The sequence below is a fragment of the Hyla sarda genome, chromosome 2, assembly GCF_029499605.1.
Source record: "Hyla sarda isolate aHylSar1 chromosome 2, aHylSar1.hap1, whole genome shotgun sequence".
Classification (NCBI taxonomy): Eukaryota; Metazoa; Chordata; class Amphibia; order Anura; family Hylidae; genus Hyla; species Hyla sarda.
The window spans coordinates 372,913,972-372,930,363 of record NC_079190.1 but is presented as its reverse complement, the minus strand read 5'-3'; the positions used below and the strand labels follow the sequence as shown (position 1 = coordinate 372,930,363).

The 16,392-nt window shown below is 41.3% G+C and overlaps 2 protein-coding genes across 2 annotated transcripts; both read right to left on the bottom strand.

Moving 5' to 3' along the window:
• Positions 1-421: 421 nt before the first annotated feature.
• LOC130357976 (protein spinster homolog 1-like) lies at positions 422-3,764 on the bottom strand. Its single transcript, XM_056560770.1, has 2 exons — positions 3,617-3,764; positions 422-1,999 (listed from the first exon to the last, which is right to left on the bottom strand). Exon 2 carries the CDS (start codon positions 1,972-1,974, stop codon positions 460-462), a length of 1,515 nt encoding a protein of 504 aa, XP_056416745.1. The 5' UTR covers positions 1,975-1,999; positions 3,617-3,764; the 3' UTR covers positions 422-459.
• A 7,551-nt stretch (positions 3,765-11,315) lies between these two features.
• On the bottom strand, positions 11,316-14,782 carry LOC130357975 (protein spinster homolog 1-like). The gene is made up of 2 exons (XM_056560769.1): positions 14,511-14,782; positions 11,316-12,893 (listed from the first exon to the last, which is right to left on the bottom strand). The coding sequence occupies exon 2, from the start codon at positions 12,866-12,868 to the stop codon at positions 11,354-11,356; it is 1,515 nt and encodes a 504-aa protein (XP_056416744.1). The 5' UTR covers positions 12,869-12,893; positions 14,511-14,782; the 3' UTR covers positions 11,316-11,353.
• Between the last annotated feature and the right edge of the window lie 1,610 nt (positions 14,783-16,392).

Genomic DNA, 16,392 nt, shown 5'->3' with positions numbered 1-16,392 from the left:
GGAATCTATGCTACCTAATGTGGGGAAACTATGCTACCTAATGTGAGGAAACTATGCTACCTAATTTGGGGAATCTATGCTACCTAATGTTGGGAATCTATGCTACCTAATGGGGGGAATCTATGCTACCTAATGTGGGAAAGCTATGCTACCTAATGTGGGGGGCTTGAATGAGCTGCGGCATATGGGAGGCCTTAATAAATAAATAGAAACGTATACAGCAAGTGACATATGGGGGTCCACCTGAGTAAGTGACACATGGAGGCGGGGTGCTGAACAATTGATGTTTTTTTTTGGGGGGGGCCCAAGCACATTCTTTGCACAAGGGCCCTCTGCTGTCTGTGTCCGCCCCTGGGTAGAGAATAAGGGGTAAAGTGGAACATAGAACAAATGCAACTATTTTTTAAATTTTTTTTTTTTAATGAAGTAAACGAGATAAAGGTAAGCAATGACTTTTCCTCAGTCTGAAGCGCGGTCCTCATCGGCAGGAAGCAGTGAGGAGGAGGAGGATGACGGAGGTTCTGATTCCATCTCTGCTTCTTTTTCGTCCCTCTCTATAAATAGGGCCGTGGCCATGAAGAAGGCCCCTCCGATGACTGCCATTATGGTGCAGGTCATGAGGGCATACTCCAGGCTGCGGTATTTCAGAAGAGGGGATTTGGCATATCCTAGTTCGTAGGTGTCAGATATCAGGCCGATGAGGTACGGGCTGCCGGCGTCACCTAGGAGGTGATAGATTGTCATCTGCACGGCCAGGGCTGAAGATCTCCTCCACGGAGTTACTACTTTTAGTATAATGTCAGATATGAGGGTGAAATTTACTGACAGAAGCGTCTCTCCGATGAAGATGAAGATGTTGGTGGCAACGAGGCTGATGTTGCCAAAAGTCAATGCCAACAGAAGAAAAGGGGCGGAGAGCATCATCGCGCATCCACACACAAGCGGGTCCGCCCGTGGGTTGGATTTGCGATATCTTTTACTTATCTCCGTCCCTGCTACAACTCCCAGAATGCCGGAAACGACTGTAACCACACCAAATATTAGGATGTCGTGATTTTCACACGGTTCAGCGCGGCAAGGGTCCTTCTCTTGTAGGAGTGTTCGTGCATGGGTCAGGTATGACGGACCCCATACACCTATGGCTCCCACTATGAAGGATACAGCCGTCGATCCCATGGTGGTTAACATGAAGCTTCGATTTTTAAATAGTTTTTTCAGATCTGTCGCCCATTTGGCAAACTTCTGGGATTTGTTGTTCTTCTTCCCGTTTGTAGTCGTTCTTGGAAGCTCCTTTGTGACCAAAATCATCAAAGCCACAGCTATGAGGCCCAGGCCAGGGGTGACCCGAAACGCCCAGTGCCAATCGCCTCTTGCTGCATCAGTCACTTTGGGCCCGATGATGTATCCTAGTCCGCAGCCTACAGGTATGACGGAGTAAAACACGTTCAGCATGCGGGTCCGCTGGTCACTTGTAAAAAGGTCTGCAATGATGGAGGGGGCGATGGTGCAGAAAGTCGCCTCTCCGGCCCCAACCAGTCCACTCGTCAGCAGGAAGAGCAGGAAGTACCCGTCAGGGATGAATGACAGGGTAAGTGTCATGCTCAGCCAAACGCTGACTCCTGCGCAAACAGTATATTTCTTATTACAGTGGTCGCCCAAATATCCGGCAATTGGTGCGACCAGCACGTAGCTTCCAATGAACAATGTATTCAATAAGCCGGACAGACTAGCATTGGTGTCATATGCTTTCTGTATATAAGGCAGCACCCCCGCCACGCTGGAGCGATTTGCATAGATGAGCAAATTAACAAAGGCGAGGATCACTATGGTGATGATGGAACGTGCGGTGGACATCACGCTTAGAGATGGCAGGTTCTGCCTCTCAGGGATATCGCTCTTTTCTACATCCATATCACTATGGTCCTCCATTGCTTCTTCCTCCTCCTTCAGCAATGGGTCTTGTGGAGAGGCCATGGTCACAGGTCAGAGCCTGAAAATACTAGAGAGAGAGAGATAAGTGAACACATTAGACAACATGTCATCATTCCTGTCATTATACAATAGATCCTTCATACAGAGCAGAAATGTCCAGCACAGAACTACAAGATAACACTAAGACCATCGCAGCCTCAGAAGAAGACGCTTATCTATAAGTGTTTTATATGGAGACGTCTTCCCTGAGGTTACCAATGTCTGATAACCCTTAACCTGTCCGGTCCTAGTAATATCTGTATCTGATAACCCTGAACCTGTCCAGTCCTAGTAATATCTGTATCTGATAACCCTGAACCTGTCCAGTCCTAGTAATATCTGATAACCCTGAACCTGTCTGGTCCTAGTAATATCTGATAACCCTGAACCTGTCCGGTCCTAGTAATATCTGACAACCCTGATTCTGTCCAGTCCTAGTAATATCTGATAACCCTGAACCTGTCCGGTCCTAGTAATATCTGACAACCCTGATTCTGTCCGGTCCTAGTAATATCTGATAACCCTGAACCTGTCTGGTCCTAGTAATATCTGATAACCCTGAACCTGTCCGGTCCTAGTAATATCTGATAACCCTGAACCTGTCTGGTCCTAGTAATATCTGATAACCCTGAACCTCTCCGCTCCTAGTAATATCTGATAACCCTGAACCTGTCCGGTACTAGTAATATCTGATAACCCTGAACCTGTCCAGTCCTTGTAATATCTGATAACCCTGAACCTGTCCGGTCCTAGTAATATCTGATAACCCTGAACCTGTCTGGTCCTAGTAATATCTGATAACCCTGAACCTGTCGGGTTCTAGTAATATCTGATAACCCTGAATCTGTACAGTCCTAGTAATATCTGATAACCCTGAACCTGTCCGGTCCTAGTAATATCTGATAAACCTGAACCTGTCCGGTCCTAGTAATATCTGATAACCCTGAACCTGTCCGGTCCTAGTAATATCTGATAACCCTGAACCTGTCCGGTCCTAGTAATATCTGATAAACCTGAACCTCTCCGGTCCTAGTAATATCTGACAACCCTGAATCTGTCCTAATAATGGCGGTTTATTAGGGCTTGGCTGTATGGTCACTGGGCCATGTGAACTTCATACTGTAGATACAATTGGGCTATCCTGCTATATACATTTACTAATAATGAACCTACCCCACCTCATTGGGATCTATCCGTCCCCTATATGACTTTCTGCCACTAGTTGATTTGAAAATGTTCCCTTTCGGAGTACCCGGAGTATTTCTATTGTTAGTACACACAGAATTCTATTATATAATATTATATTTCTGCCCTAATCTTTCTGTCATTCTTTTATTACATCACCAAATCTTTCTCATAGACTTATATCTTTTAGAACTTCATGAATTAGGACTTTTTTTCTTGGGGGCTTTTTTGGGCATAATTGCATTTTAGCAGTTTTGCAAGAAAAAGCTCTGGTCATGATACTATCTGTGCGTTTTATTATGTTTAATGCCTAAGCCAAGTATTGTCACAATGCTATGAGAAATATAACTTTTGTTATTTCTTTTGGAAGTTAATTTCTTGTTTTTTTTTTGCTAAAAAAAAAAGCAAACTGTCAAACAAAAGCCCTGTGTATGTATGAATAGAAGAGGCTGAGACTTACCTTGTGGTTCTCTCTTCAGACAAGGAACGGTCAAAATCTTGAATTCTCTATCGCAAATAGAAACTCTCTAACAAACACTTTGCACCACAGGTTGTGAATGCAAAACACACTGAAGAGACTGCAGCCGGCGCGCACCTCCTTGTACAGCTTACGGTGACATCATCACAAGCATGTGTGACATCACAGGGTTCTAAACCATCTTCAGGTATGTGTATATCTGTATAGTAAATGTGAGTAGCCGTATTAGTCCAGTGATGCAGATTGTAATACCTTTTTTATTGGACTAACAGAATTTTGTAGAGACAAACTTTTGGGATTCCTCCCTGATAATTTATAAAGTCCTTTGATCATTAGTCCTTGTCTATTGGACTTGATAAAGGGAGGAATCCTGAAAGCTTGTCTCTACAAAATTCTGTTAGTCCAAAAAAAAGGTATTACAAGAGACTGCAACATTTTTTTTGATTTGTGTATATATATATATATATATATATATATATATATATATATATATATATAGTTCCAAGCGTGAGTAGGTGCCTCCAGCTAGGGTTCGGGTCCAGGATCCTGCATACGTAGTTCCAAGGAAAATGCTGTGGCACTCAAGGTATGGTGAAAAAATGAAAACTATTTATTCATCCCAAATGTGCAAAGAGCAACGCTTCAATGGTCTCACACCATCATTATCAAGCCACTTGATAATGATGGTGTGAGACCATTGAAACGTCGCTCTTTGCACATTTGGGATGAATAAATAGTTTTCATTTTTTCACCATACCTTGAGAGCCACAGCATTTTCCTTGGAACTACGTATGCAGGATCCTGGACCCGGACCCTAGCTGGAGGATTTTAGAGTGCTGTTGCTCCTTTGCTTTTTAGATAGATAGATAGATAGATATGAGATAGATAGATAGATAAATAGATGATATATAGAGAGATGATATATAGAAAGATACATAAATAGATGGATAGATAGATGATAGACAGATCGATAGATAGATGATAGATACATAGATATGATATAGATAGATAGATGATAGATATGATATAGACAGATAGATAGATAGATTAAATAGATAGATAGATAGATAGATAGGGGATAGATGGATATGATATAGATAGATGGATATGATATAGATACATTTATATGATATAGATAGATAGATCAGTTTCCCAACCAGGGGGCCTCCAGCTGTTGCAAAACTACAACTCCCAGCATTCCTTTGGCTTTATGAGCATACTGGGAGTTGTAGTTTTACAACAGCTGGAGGCCCCCCTAGTTGGGAAACACTGATCTATATCAATCATCTATCTATTATCTATCTATCTATCTATTCAAAAAATAAAAAATAAAAAGCAAGAGACCAGCAGCACACCCAGTGTACAAAAGAACAGACGTTTCAGCGACCTCTCGTTGCCGTTCTCAAGCTCCTTGAGAACGGCGACGAGAGGTCGCTGAAACGTCGCTTCTTTTGTACACTGAGATAATGCAATAAATCTCCACCTTTTTTGCACTAATTTTTCTGTGTGCTGCTGGTCTCTTGCTTTTTTCTAGTACAAGTGAACCTCTCACCAAGGTCCACAACCAGCGTGCACCATTGCATTGGTTTTCTTAATTTTGTTGTGCTGCTCTTCTGGAGTTTTTTTTTTTATATATCTATCCATCTATCTTCTATCTATCTATCTCATATCTATCTATCTATCTATCTATCTATCTATCTATCTATCTATCTCATATCTATCTCATATCTATCTATCTATCCATCTATCTCCTATCTATCTATCTATCTATCTATATCATATCTATCTATCTCATATCTATCTATCTATATCATATCTATCTATCCATCTATCTATATCCATCTAATTATGTATCTATCTATCTTTCTATTTATTTATCTATCTATCTCATATCTATCTCAGATAGATGAGAGATAGATGAAAGATAGATAGATATGAGAGATAGATAGATAGATAGATGATATATAGATATATAGATAGATATGAGATAGATAGAAAGATAGATTAATAGATGATAGATAGATAGATAGATGATAGATAGACATGATATAGATAGATAGATATGATATAGATAGATAGGAGATAGATGGATAGATAGATGATTGATAGATAGATAGATCAGTGTTTCCCAACCAGGGGGCCTCCAGCTGTTGCAAAACTACAACTCCCAGTATGCTCCTAAAGCCAAAGACATGCTGGGAGTTGTTGTTTTGGAATAGCTAGAGGCCCCCTGGTTGGGATACACTGATCTATCTATCTATCTATCTATCTCATATCTATCTATCTATCTATCTCATATCTATTATCTATCTATCTATCTATCTATCTATCTATCTATCTATCTATCTATATATCAACTATCTATCTATCTATCTATCTACAAAACTAAAGATCCAGCGGCACTCCCAGATAAGGTGCAAAAACAAAGTGTTTTATTCCCCCATGTATGTGTGACGTTTCGATAGCATCCCGCCATCTTCATCATACGTACAGTTGTACATTCTGTAGTCTCTGTGACATCACTGTGCTTCATAATAAACTGTGACATCACTGTGCTTCATAATAAACTGTGACATCACTGTGCTTCATAATAAACTGTGACATCACTGTGCTTCATAATAAACTGTGACATCACTGTGCTTCATAATAAACTGTGACATCACTGTGCTTCATAATAAACTGTGAAATCACTGTGCTTCATAATAAACTGACATCACTGTGCTTCATAATAAACTGACATCACTGTGCTTCATAATAAACTGTGACATCACTATGCTTCATAATAAACTGTGACATCACTGTGCTTCATAATAAACTGTGACATCACTGTGCTTCATAATAAACTGTGACATCACTATGCTTCATAATAAACTGTGAAATCACTGTGCTTCATAATAAACTGACATCACTGTGCTTCATAATAAACTGACATCACTGTGCTTCATAATAAACTGTGACATCACTATGCTTCATAATAAACTGTGACATCACTGTGCTTCATAATAAACTGTGACATCACTGTGCTTCATAATAAACTGTGACATCACTGTGCTTCATAATAAACTGTGACATCACTGTGCTTCATAATAAACTGTGACATCACTGTGCTTCATAATAAACTGTGACATCACTATGCTTCATAATAAACTGTGACATCACTGTGCTTCATAGTAAACTGTGACATCACTGTGCTTTATAATAAACTGTGATATCACTGTGCTTTATAATATACTGTGACATCACTGTGCTTCATAATAAACTGTGATATCACTGTGCTTTATAATATACTGTGACATCACTGTGCTTCATAATAAACCGACATCACTGTGCTTCATAATAAACTGACATCACTGTGCTTCATAATAAACTGTGACATCACTGTGCTTCATAATAAACTGTGACATCACTGTGCTTCATAATAAACTGTGAAATCACTGTGCTTCATAATAAACTGACATCACTGTGCGTCATAATAAACTGTGACATCACTGTGCTTCATAATAAACTGTGACATCACTGTGCTTCATAATAAACTGTGAAATCACTGTGCTTCATAATAAACTGACATCACTGTGCTTCATAATAAACTGACATCACTGTGCTTCATAATAAACTGTGACATCACTGTGCTTCATAATAAACTGTGACATCACTGTGCTTCATAATAAACTGTGACATCACTGTGCTTCATAATAAACTGTGACATCACTGTGCTTCATAATAAACTGTGATATCACTGTGCTTTATAATAAACTGTGATATCACCGTGCTTTATAATATACTGTGACATCACTGTGCTTCATAATAAACTGTGATATCACTGTGCTTTATAATATACTGTGACATCACTGTGCTTCATAATAAACCGACATCACTGTGCTTCATAATAAACTGACATCACTGTGCTTCATAATAAACTGTGACATCACTGTGCTTCATAATAAACTGTGACCTCACTGTGCTTCATAATAAACTGTGACATCACTGTGCTTCATAATAAACTGTGACATCACTGTGCTTCATAATAAACTGTGACATCACTGTGCTTCATAATAAACTGTGACATCACTGTGCTTCATCCTGTAATTTGATGTCAATGTGTATAACAACCCTGTAGTGACATCACAGTTTATTATTCTTGAATGCTGACTTGACTGTGTATATTTTCCCGGTACAATGACATCACTGTATAGTTACACTCTACTGTGACAACACTGCGTTTATTAACATTGTAGTGGCAAAACTGCTTATTGTCCCTTTACAGAGACATTGCTGTTTATATTAACTCTGAACTGTGATGTCACTGTGCATCTTTACCCTGTATTGTCACTCACAGTGCAAGGTAAATATGTACAGTGGCATTAGGGTATACAGGCTTAATATATACAGTGATGTCACAGTGCAGTGTAAGTATCAACAGTGATGTTGCAGTATAGAGATAACACACAGTGATGTTATAGTTCAGAGATAATATACACAGTGATGTCACAGTACAGGGATAATACACACAGTGATGTCACAGTACAGGGATAATACACACAGTGATGTCACAGTACAGGGATAATATACACAGTGATGTTACAGTACAGGGATAATACACAGTGATGTCACAGTACAGGGATAATACACAGAGATGTCACAGTACAGGGATATTACACAAAGTGATGTCACAGTACAGAGATAATACACACAGTGATGTCACAGTACAGAGATAATACACACAGTGATGTCACAGTACAGGGATAATACACAGTGATGTCACAGTACAGAGATAATACACACAGTGATGTCACAGTACAGGGAGGGATAATATACACAGTGATGTCATAGTACAGGGATAATACACAGTGACGTCACAGTACAGGGATAATACACAGTGATGTCACAGTACAGGGATAATACACAGTGATGTGACAGTACAGAGATAATACACACAGTGATGTCACAGTACAGGAATAATACACAGTGATGTCACAGTACAGAAATAATACACAGTGATGTCACACTACAGGAATAATACACAGTGATGTCACAGTACAGGAATAATACACAGTGATGTCACAGTACAGGGATAATATACAGAGTGATGTCCCAGTACAGAGATAATATACAGAGTGATGTCACAGTACAGGGATAATACACAGTGATGTCACAGTACAGCGATAATACACACAGTGATGTCACAGTACAGAGATAATACACACAGTGATGTCACAGTACAGGGATAATACACACAGTGATGTCACAGTACAGGGATAATATACACAGTGATGTCACAGTACAGGGATAATACACAGTGATGTCACAGTACAGGCATGATACACAGTGATGTCACAGTACATGGATAATATACACAGTGATGTCACAGTACAGGGATAATACACACAGTGATGTCACAGTACAGGATAATATACACAGTGATGTCACAGTACAGGGATAATATACACAGTGATGTCACAGTACAGGGATAATACACAGTGATGTCACAGTACAGGCATGATACACAGTGATGTCACAGTACAGGGATAAAACACAGTGATGTCACAGTACAGGGATAATACACAGTGATGTCACAGTACAGGGATAATGTCACAGTACAGAGATAATACACATAGTGATGTCACAGTACAGAGATAATACACACAGTGATGTCACAGTACAGGGATAATACACAGTGATGTCACAGTACAGAGATAATACACACAGCGATGTCACAGTACAGGGATAATAAAAAGTGATGTCACAGTACAGAGATAATACAAACAGTGATGTCACAGTACAGGGAGGGATAATATACACAGTGATGTCATAGTACAGGGATAATACACAGTGACGTCACAGTACAGGGATAATACACAGTGATGTCACAGTACAGAGATAATACACATAGTAATGTCACAGTACAGGAATAATACGCAGTGATGTCACAGTACAGGATTAATACACAGTGATGTCACAGTACAGGAATAATACACAGTGATGTCACAGTACAGGAATAATACACAGTGATGTCACAGTACAGGAATAATACACAGTGATGTCACAGTACAGGAATAATACACAGTGATGTCACAGTACAGGATTAATACACAGTGATGTCACAGTACAGGAATAATACACAGTGATGTCACAGTACAGGAATAATGCACAGTGATGTCACTGTACAGGGATAATGCACAGTGATGTCACAGTACAGGGATAATACACACAGTGATGTCACAGTACAGGGATAATACCCACAGTGATGTCACAGTACAGGGATAATATACAGAGTGATGTCACAGTACAGGGATAATACACAGTGATGTCACAGTACAGGGATAATACACACAGTGATGTCACAGTACAGGGACAATACACAGTGATGTCACAGTACAGAGATAATACACAGTGATGTCACATTACAGGGATAATACACAGAGTGATGGCACAGTACAGAGATAATACACAGTGATGCTACAGTACAGGGATAATACACAGTGATGTCACAGTATAACCATCTCACAGCCGGACCACCATGTAATTTCAGCAGAAAATGAAGCAGGGCCTCATGTTCAAGTTTCGCCCAAGGCCTCACAAAGTCTAGAGCCGCCTCTGGTCTGCCCTACCATGGGACCCGTTGGGACCATAAGTCCCAGGTGGCACTTTTCAGGGGTGGCATTTTGCTGCCCCCTTTTTTTTGTGCCTAGTAGGTTCATGGTAGGGTTGGCGCCGCCGCTGCTCACTGTTCTAAAGCAGCTGCGGGGTATAATAGACAGTGAGTCTGCCTCCGGCCGACCGGGGTCTAACGAGGGACGTCGCACAAGTGACGTACTTCTGCAGACCCGCTTAGGAGGACGTCAGTGACGTCACTAGTCAGGCCGCTGCCGGAGAGGAGAAGCGCTGTGCAGGGCAGGTAAGTGTGTCTCTGTGTGTGTCTGTGTTTGTCTATGTGTTTGGCGGGGCTATGGCTACCTAATGTGAGGAATCTATTCTACCTAATGTGGGGAAACTATGTTACCTAATATGGGGAATCTGTGCTACCTAATGTGGGGAAACTATGCTACCTAATGTGGGGAAACTATGCTACCTAATGTGGGGAAGCTATGCTACCTAATGTGGGGAAACTATGTTACCTAATGTGGGGAATCTGTGCTACCTAATGTGGGGAAACTATGCTACCTAATGTGGGGAAACTATGTTACCTAATGTGGGGAATATGTGCTACCTATTGTGGGGAAACTATGCTACCTAATGTGGGGAAACTGCTACCTAATGTAGGGAATCTATGCTACCTAATGTGGGGAAACTATGCTACCTAATGTGAGGAAACTATGCTACCTAATTTGGGGAATCTATGCTACCTAATGTTGGGAATCTATGCTACCTAATGGGGGGAATCTATGCTACCTAATGTGGGAAAGCTATGCTACCTAATGTGGGGGGCTTGAATGAGCTGCGGCATATGGGAGGCCTTAATAAATAAATAGAAACGTATACAGCAAGTGACATATGGGGGTCCACCTGAGTAAGTGACACATGGAGGCGGGGTGCTGAACAATTGATGTTTTTTTTTGGGGGGGGCCCAAGCACATTCTTTGCACAAGGGCCCTCTGCTGTCTGTGTCCGCCCCTGGGTAGAGAATAAGGGGTAAAGTGGAACATAGAACAAATGCAACTATTTTTTAAATTTTTTTTTTTTAATGAAGTAAACGAGATAAAGGTAAGCAATGACTTTTCCTCAGTCTGAAGCGCGGTCCTCATCGGCAGGAAGCAGTGAGGAGGAGGAGGATGACGGAGGTTCTGATTCCATCTCTGCTTCTTTTTCGTCCCTCTCTATAAATAGGGCCGTGGCCATGAAGAAGGCCCCTCCGATGACTGCCATTATGGTGCAGGTCATGAGGGCATACTCCAGGCTGCGGTATTTCAGAAGAGGGGATTTGGCATATCCTAGTTCGTAGGTGTCAGATATCAGGCCGATGAGGTACGGGCTGCCGGCGTCACCTAGGAGGTGATAGATTGTCATCTGCACGGCCAGGGCTGAAGATCTCCTCCACGGAGTTACTACTTTTAGTATAATGTCAGATATGAGGGTGAAATTTACTGACAGAAGCGTCTCTCCGATGAAGATGAAGATGTTGGTGGCAACGAGGCTGATGTTGCCAAAAGTCAATGCCAACAGAAGAAAAGGGGCGGAGAGCATCATCGCGCATCCACACACAAGCGGGTCCGCCCGTGGGTTGGATTTGCGATATCTTTTACTTATCTCCGTCCCTGCTACAACTCCCAGAATGCCGGAAACGACTGTAACCACACCAAATATTAGGATGTCGTGATTTTCACACGGTTCAGCGCGGCAAGGGTCCTTCTCTTGTAGGAGTGTTCGTGCATGGGTCAGGTATGACGGACCCCATACACCTATGGCTCCCACTATGAAGGATACAGCCGTCGATCCCATGGTGGTTAACATGAAGCTTCGATTTTTAAATAGTTTTTTCAGATCTGTCGCCCATTTGGCAAACTTCTGGGATTTGTTGTTCTTCTTCCCGTTTGTAGTCGTTCTTGGAAGCTCCTTTGTGACCAAAATCATCAAAGCCACAGCTATGAGGCCCAGGCCAGGGGTGACCCGAAACGCCCAGTGCCAATCGCCTCTTGCTGCATCAGTCACTTTGGGCCCGATGATGTATCCTAGTCCGCAGCCTACAGGTATGACGGAGTAAAACACGTTCAGCATGCGGGTCCGCTGGTCACTTGTAAAAAGGTCTGCAATGATGGAGGGGGCGATGGTGCAGAAAGTCGCCTCTCCGGCCCCAACCAGTCCACTCGTCAGCAGGAAGAGCAGGAAGTACCCGTCAGGGATGAATGACAGGGTAAGTGTCATGCTCAGCCAAACGCTGACTCCTGCGCAAACAGTATATTTCTTATTACAGTGGTCGCCCAAATATCCGGCAATTGGTGCGACCAGCACGTAGCTTCCAATGAACAATGTATTCAATAAGCCGGACAGACTAGCATTGGTGTCATATGCTTTCTGTATATAAGGCAGCACCCCCGCCACGCTGGAGCGATTTGCATAGATGAGCAAATTAACAAAGGCGAGGATCACTATGGTGATGATGGAACGTGCGGTGGACATCACGCTTAGAGATGGCAGGTTCTGCCTCTCAGGGATATCGCTCTTTTCTACATCCATATCACTATGGTCCTCCATTGCTTCTTCCTCCTCCTTCAGCAATGGGTCTTGTGGAGAGGCCATGGTCACAGGTCAGAGCCTGAAAATACTAGAGAGAGAGAGATAAGTGAACACATTAGACAACATGTCATCATTCCTGTCATTATACAATAGATCCTTCATACAGAGCAGAAATGTCCAGCACAGAACTACAAGATAACACTAAGACCATCGCAGCCTCAGAAGAAGACGCTTCTCTATAAGTGTTTTATATGGAGACGTCTTCCCTGAGGTTACCAATGTCTGATAACCCTTAACCTGTCCGGTCCTAGTAATATCTGTATCTGATAACCCTGAACCTGTCCAGTCCTAGTAATATCTGTATCTGATAACCCTGAACCTGTCCAGTCCTAGTAATATCTGATAACCCTGAACCTGTCTGGTCCTAGTAATATCTGATAACCCTGAACCTGTCCGGTCCTAGTAATATCTGACAACCCTGATTCTGTCCAGTCCTAGTAATATCTGATAACCCTGAACCTGTCCGGTCCTAGTAATATCTGACAACCCTGATTCTGTCCGGTCCTAGTAATATCTGATAACCCTGAACCTGTCTGGTCCTAGTAATATCTGATAACCCTGAACCTGTCCGGTCCTAGTAATATCTGATAACCCTGAACCTGTCTGGTCCTAGTAATATCTGATAACCCTGAACCTCTCCGCTCCTAGTAATATCTGATAACCCTGAACCTGTCCGGTACTAGTAATATCTGATAACCCTGAACCTGTCCAGTCCTTGTAATATCTGATAACCCTGAACCTGTCCGGTCCTAGTAATATCTGATAACCCTGAACCTGTCTGGTCCTAGTAATATCTGATAACCCTGAACCTGTCGGGTTCTAGTAATATCTGATAACCCTGAATCTGTACAGTCCTAGTAATATCTGATAACCCTGAACCTGTCCGGTCCTAGTAATATCTGATAAACCTGAACCTGTCCGGTCCTAGTAATATCTGATAACCCTGAACCTGTCCGGTCCTAGTAATATCTGATAACCCTGAACCTGTCCGGTCCTAGTAATATCTGATAAACCTGAACCTCTCCGGTCCTAGTAATATCTGACAACCCTGAATCTGTCCTAATAATGGCGGTTTATTAGGGCTTGGCTGTATGGTCACTGGGCCATGTGAACTTCATACTGTAGATACAATTGGGCTATCCTGCTATATACATTTACTAATAATGAACCTACCCCACCTCATTGGGATCTATCCGTCCCCTATATGACTTTCTGCCACTAGTTGATTTGAAAATGTTCCCTTTCGGAGTACCCGGAGTATTTCTATTGTTAGTACACACAGAATTCTATTATATAATATTATATTTCTGCCCTAATCTTTCTGTCATTCTTTTATTACATCACCAAATCTTTCTCATAGACTTATATCTTTTAGAACTTCATGAATTAGGACTTTTTTTCTTGGGGGCTTTTTTGGGCATAATTGCATTTTAGCAGTTTTGCAAGAAAAAGCTCTGGTCATGATACTATCTGTGCGTTTTATTATGTTTAATGCCTAAGCCAAGTATTGTCACAATGCTATGAGAAATATAACTTTTGTTATTTCTTTTGGAAGTTAATTTCTTGTTTTTTTTTTGCTAAAAAAAAAAGCAAACTGTCAAACAAAAGCCCTGTGTATGTATGAATAGAAGAGGCTGAGACTTACCTTGTGGTTCTCTCTTCAGACAAGGAACGGTCAAAATCTTGAATTCTCTATCGCAAATAGAAACTCTCTAACAAACACTTTGCACCACAGGTTGTGAATGCAAAACACACTGAAGAGACTGCAGCCGGCGCGCACCTCCTTGTACAGCTTACGGTGACATCATCACAAGCATGTGTGACATCACAGGGTTCTAAACCATCTTCAGGTATGTGTATATCTGTATAGTAAATGTGAGTAGCCGTATTAGTCCAGTGATGCAGATTGTAATACCTTTTTTATTGGACTAACAGAATTTTGTAGAGACAAACTTTTGGGATTCCTCCCTGATAATTTATAAAGTCCTTTGATCATTAGTCCTTGTCTATTGGACTTGATAAAGGGAGGAATCCTGAAAGCTTGTCTCTACAAAATTCTGTTAGTCCAAAAAAAAGGTATTACAAGAGACTGCAACATTTTTTTTGATTTGTGTATATATATATATATATATATATATATATATAGTTCCAAGCGTGAGTAGGTGCCTCCAGCTAGGGTTCGGGTCCAGGATCCTGCATACGTAGTTCCAAGGAAAATGCTGTGGCACTCAAGGTATGGTGAAAAAATGAAAACTATTTATTCATCCCAAATGTGCAAAGAGCAACGCTTCAATGGTCTCACACCATCATTATCAAGCCACTTGATAATGATGGTGTGAGACCATTGAAACGTCGCTCTTTGCACATTTGGGATGAATAAATAGTTTTCATTTTTTCACCATACCTTGAGAGCCACAGCATTTTCCTTGGAACTACGTATGCAGGATCCTGGACCCGGACCCTAGCTGGAGGCACCTACTCACGCTTTAGAAGTGCTGCTTTCTTCTTTGACATATATATATGTCCCCGTACTTCACAGTGTCTTCTTAGTTTATGTATTTTAATCTTTTGACCTTTTAACCCCACTAGGACCAAGGGCATCCTGGGACTTAAAGGGGTATTCCAGGCCAAAACTTTTTATTATATATCAACTGGCTCCAGAAAGTTAAACAGATTTGTAAATTACTTCTATTAAAAAATCTTAATCCTTTCAGGACTTATGACCTTCTGAAGTTAAGGTTGTTTTTTTCTGTCTAAGTCCTCTCTGATGACACCTGTCTCGGGCAACGCCCAGTTTAGAAGCAAATCCCCATAGCAAACCTCTTCTAAACTGGGCGTTTCCCGAGACAGGTGTCATCAGAGAGCACTTAGACAGAAAATAACAACCTTAACTTCAGAAGCTCATAAGTACTGAAAGGGTTAAGATTTTTTAATTTACAAATCTGTTTAACTTTCTGGAGCCAGTTGATATATATAAAAAAGTTTTTGCCTGGAATACCCCTTTAAGATTGAACCGATTATTATTGATATATGTAATGAATGCATCAACGGTCAGATGGTCGGACGACCAAATGATGACCACATCGTCTACATACATCCCATACCATGCGAGGCATGTGGAAAATGGATTGGTGTCATAAAAAATAAACTGCTCCTCCCACCAAAAAACAATAAGGTTAGCCCGAGCTGGTGATGACTTTGCTCCCATTGAAGCACCCGTGCGCTGCAAATAAAAATTGTTACCAAACATAAAATAATTGTGTTTTAACACAAAATCTACCACCTCAATAATGTAATGTCTCAAATCCACAGAATATTTAGAAAATCTCATCAGTATATCTGAGATAGCTGATAATGCCAGGTTTTTTGGAATACTGGAATAGAGCGATTCAGTGTCGCAAGTAAGCCACGACAGAGAATCGCTCCATGTGAATTTAGTTCTTCTGACCAGGAGTTTACTGAAAATTCAGATTGTTCAGATACCACGGACACTAGCGGGGACTCAGAACCGCAATATGTGAACACTC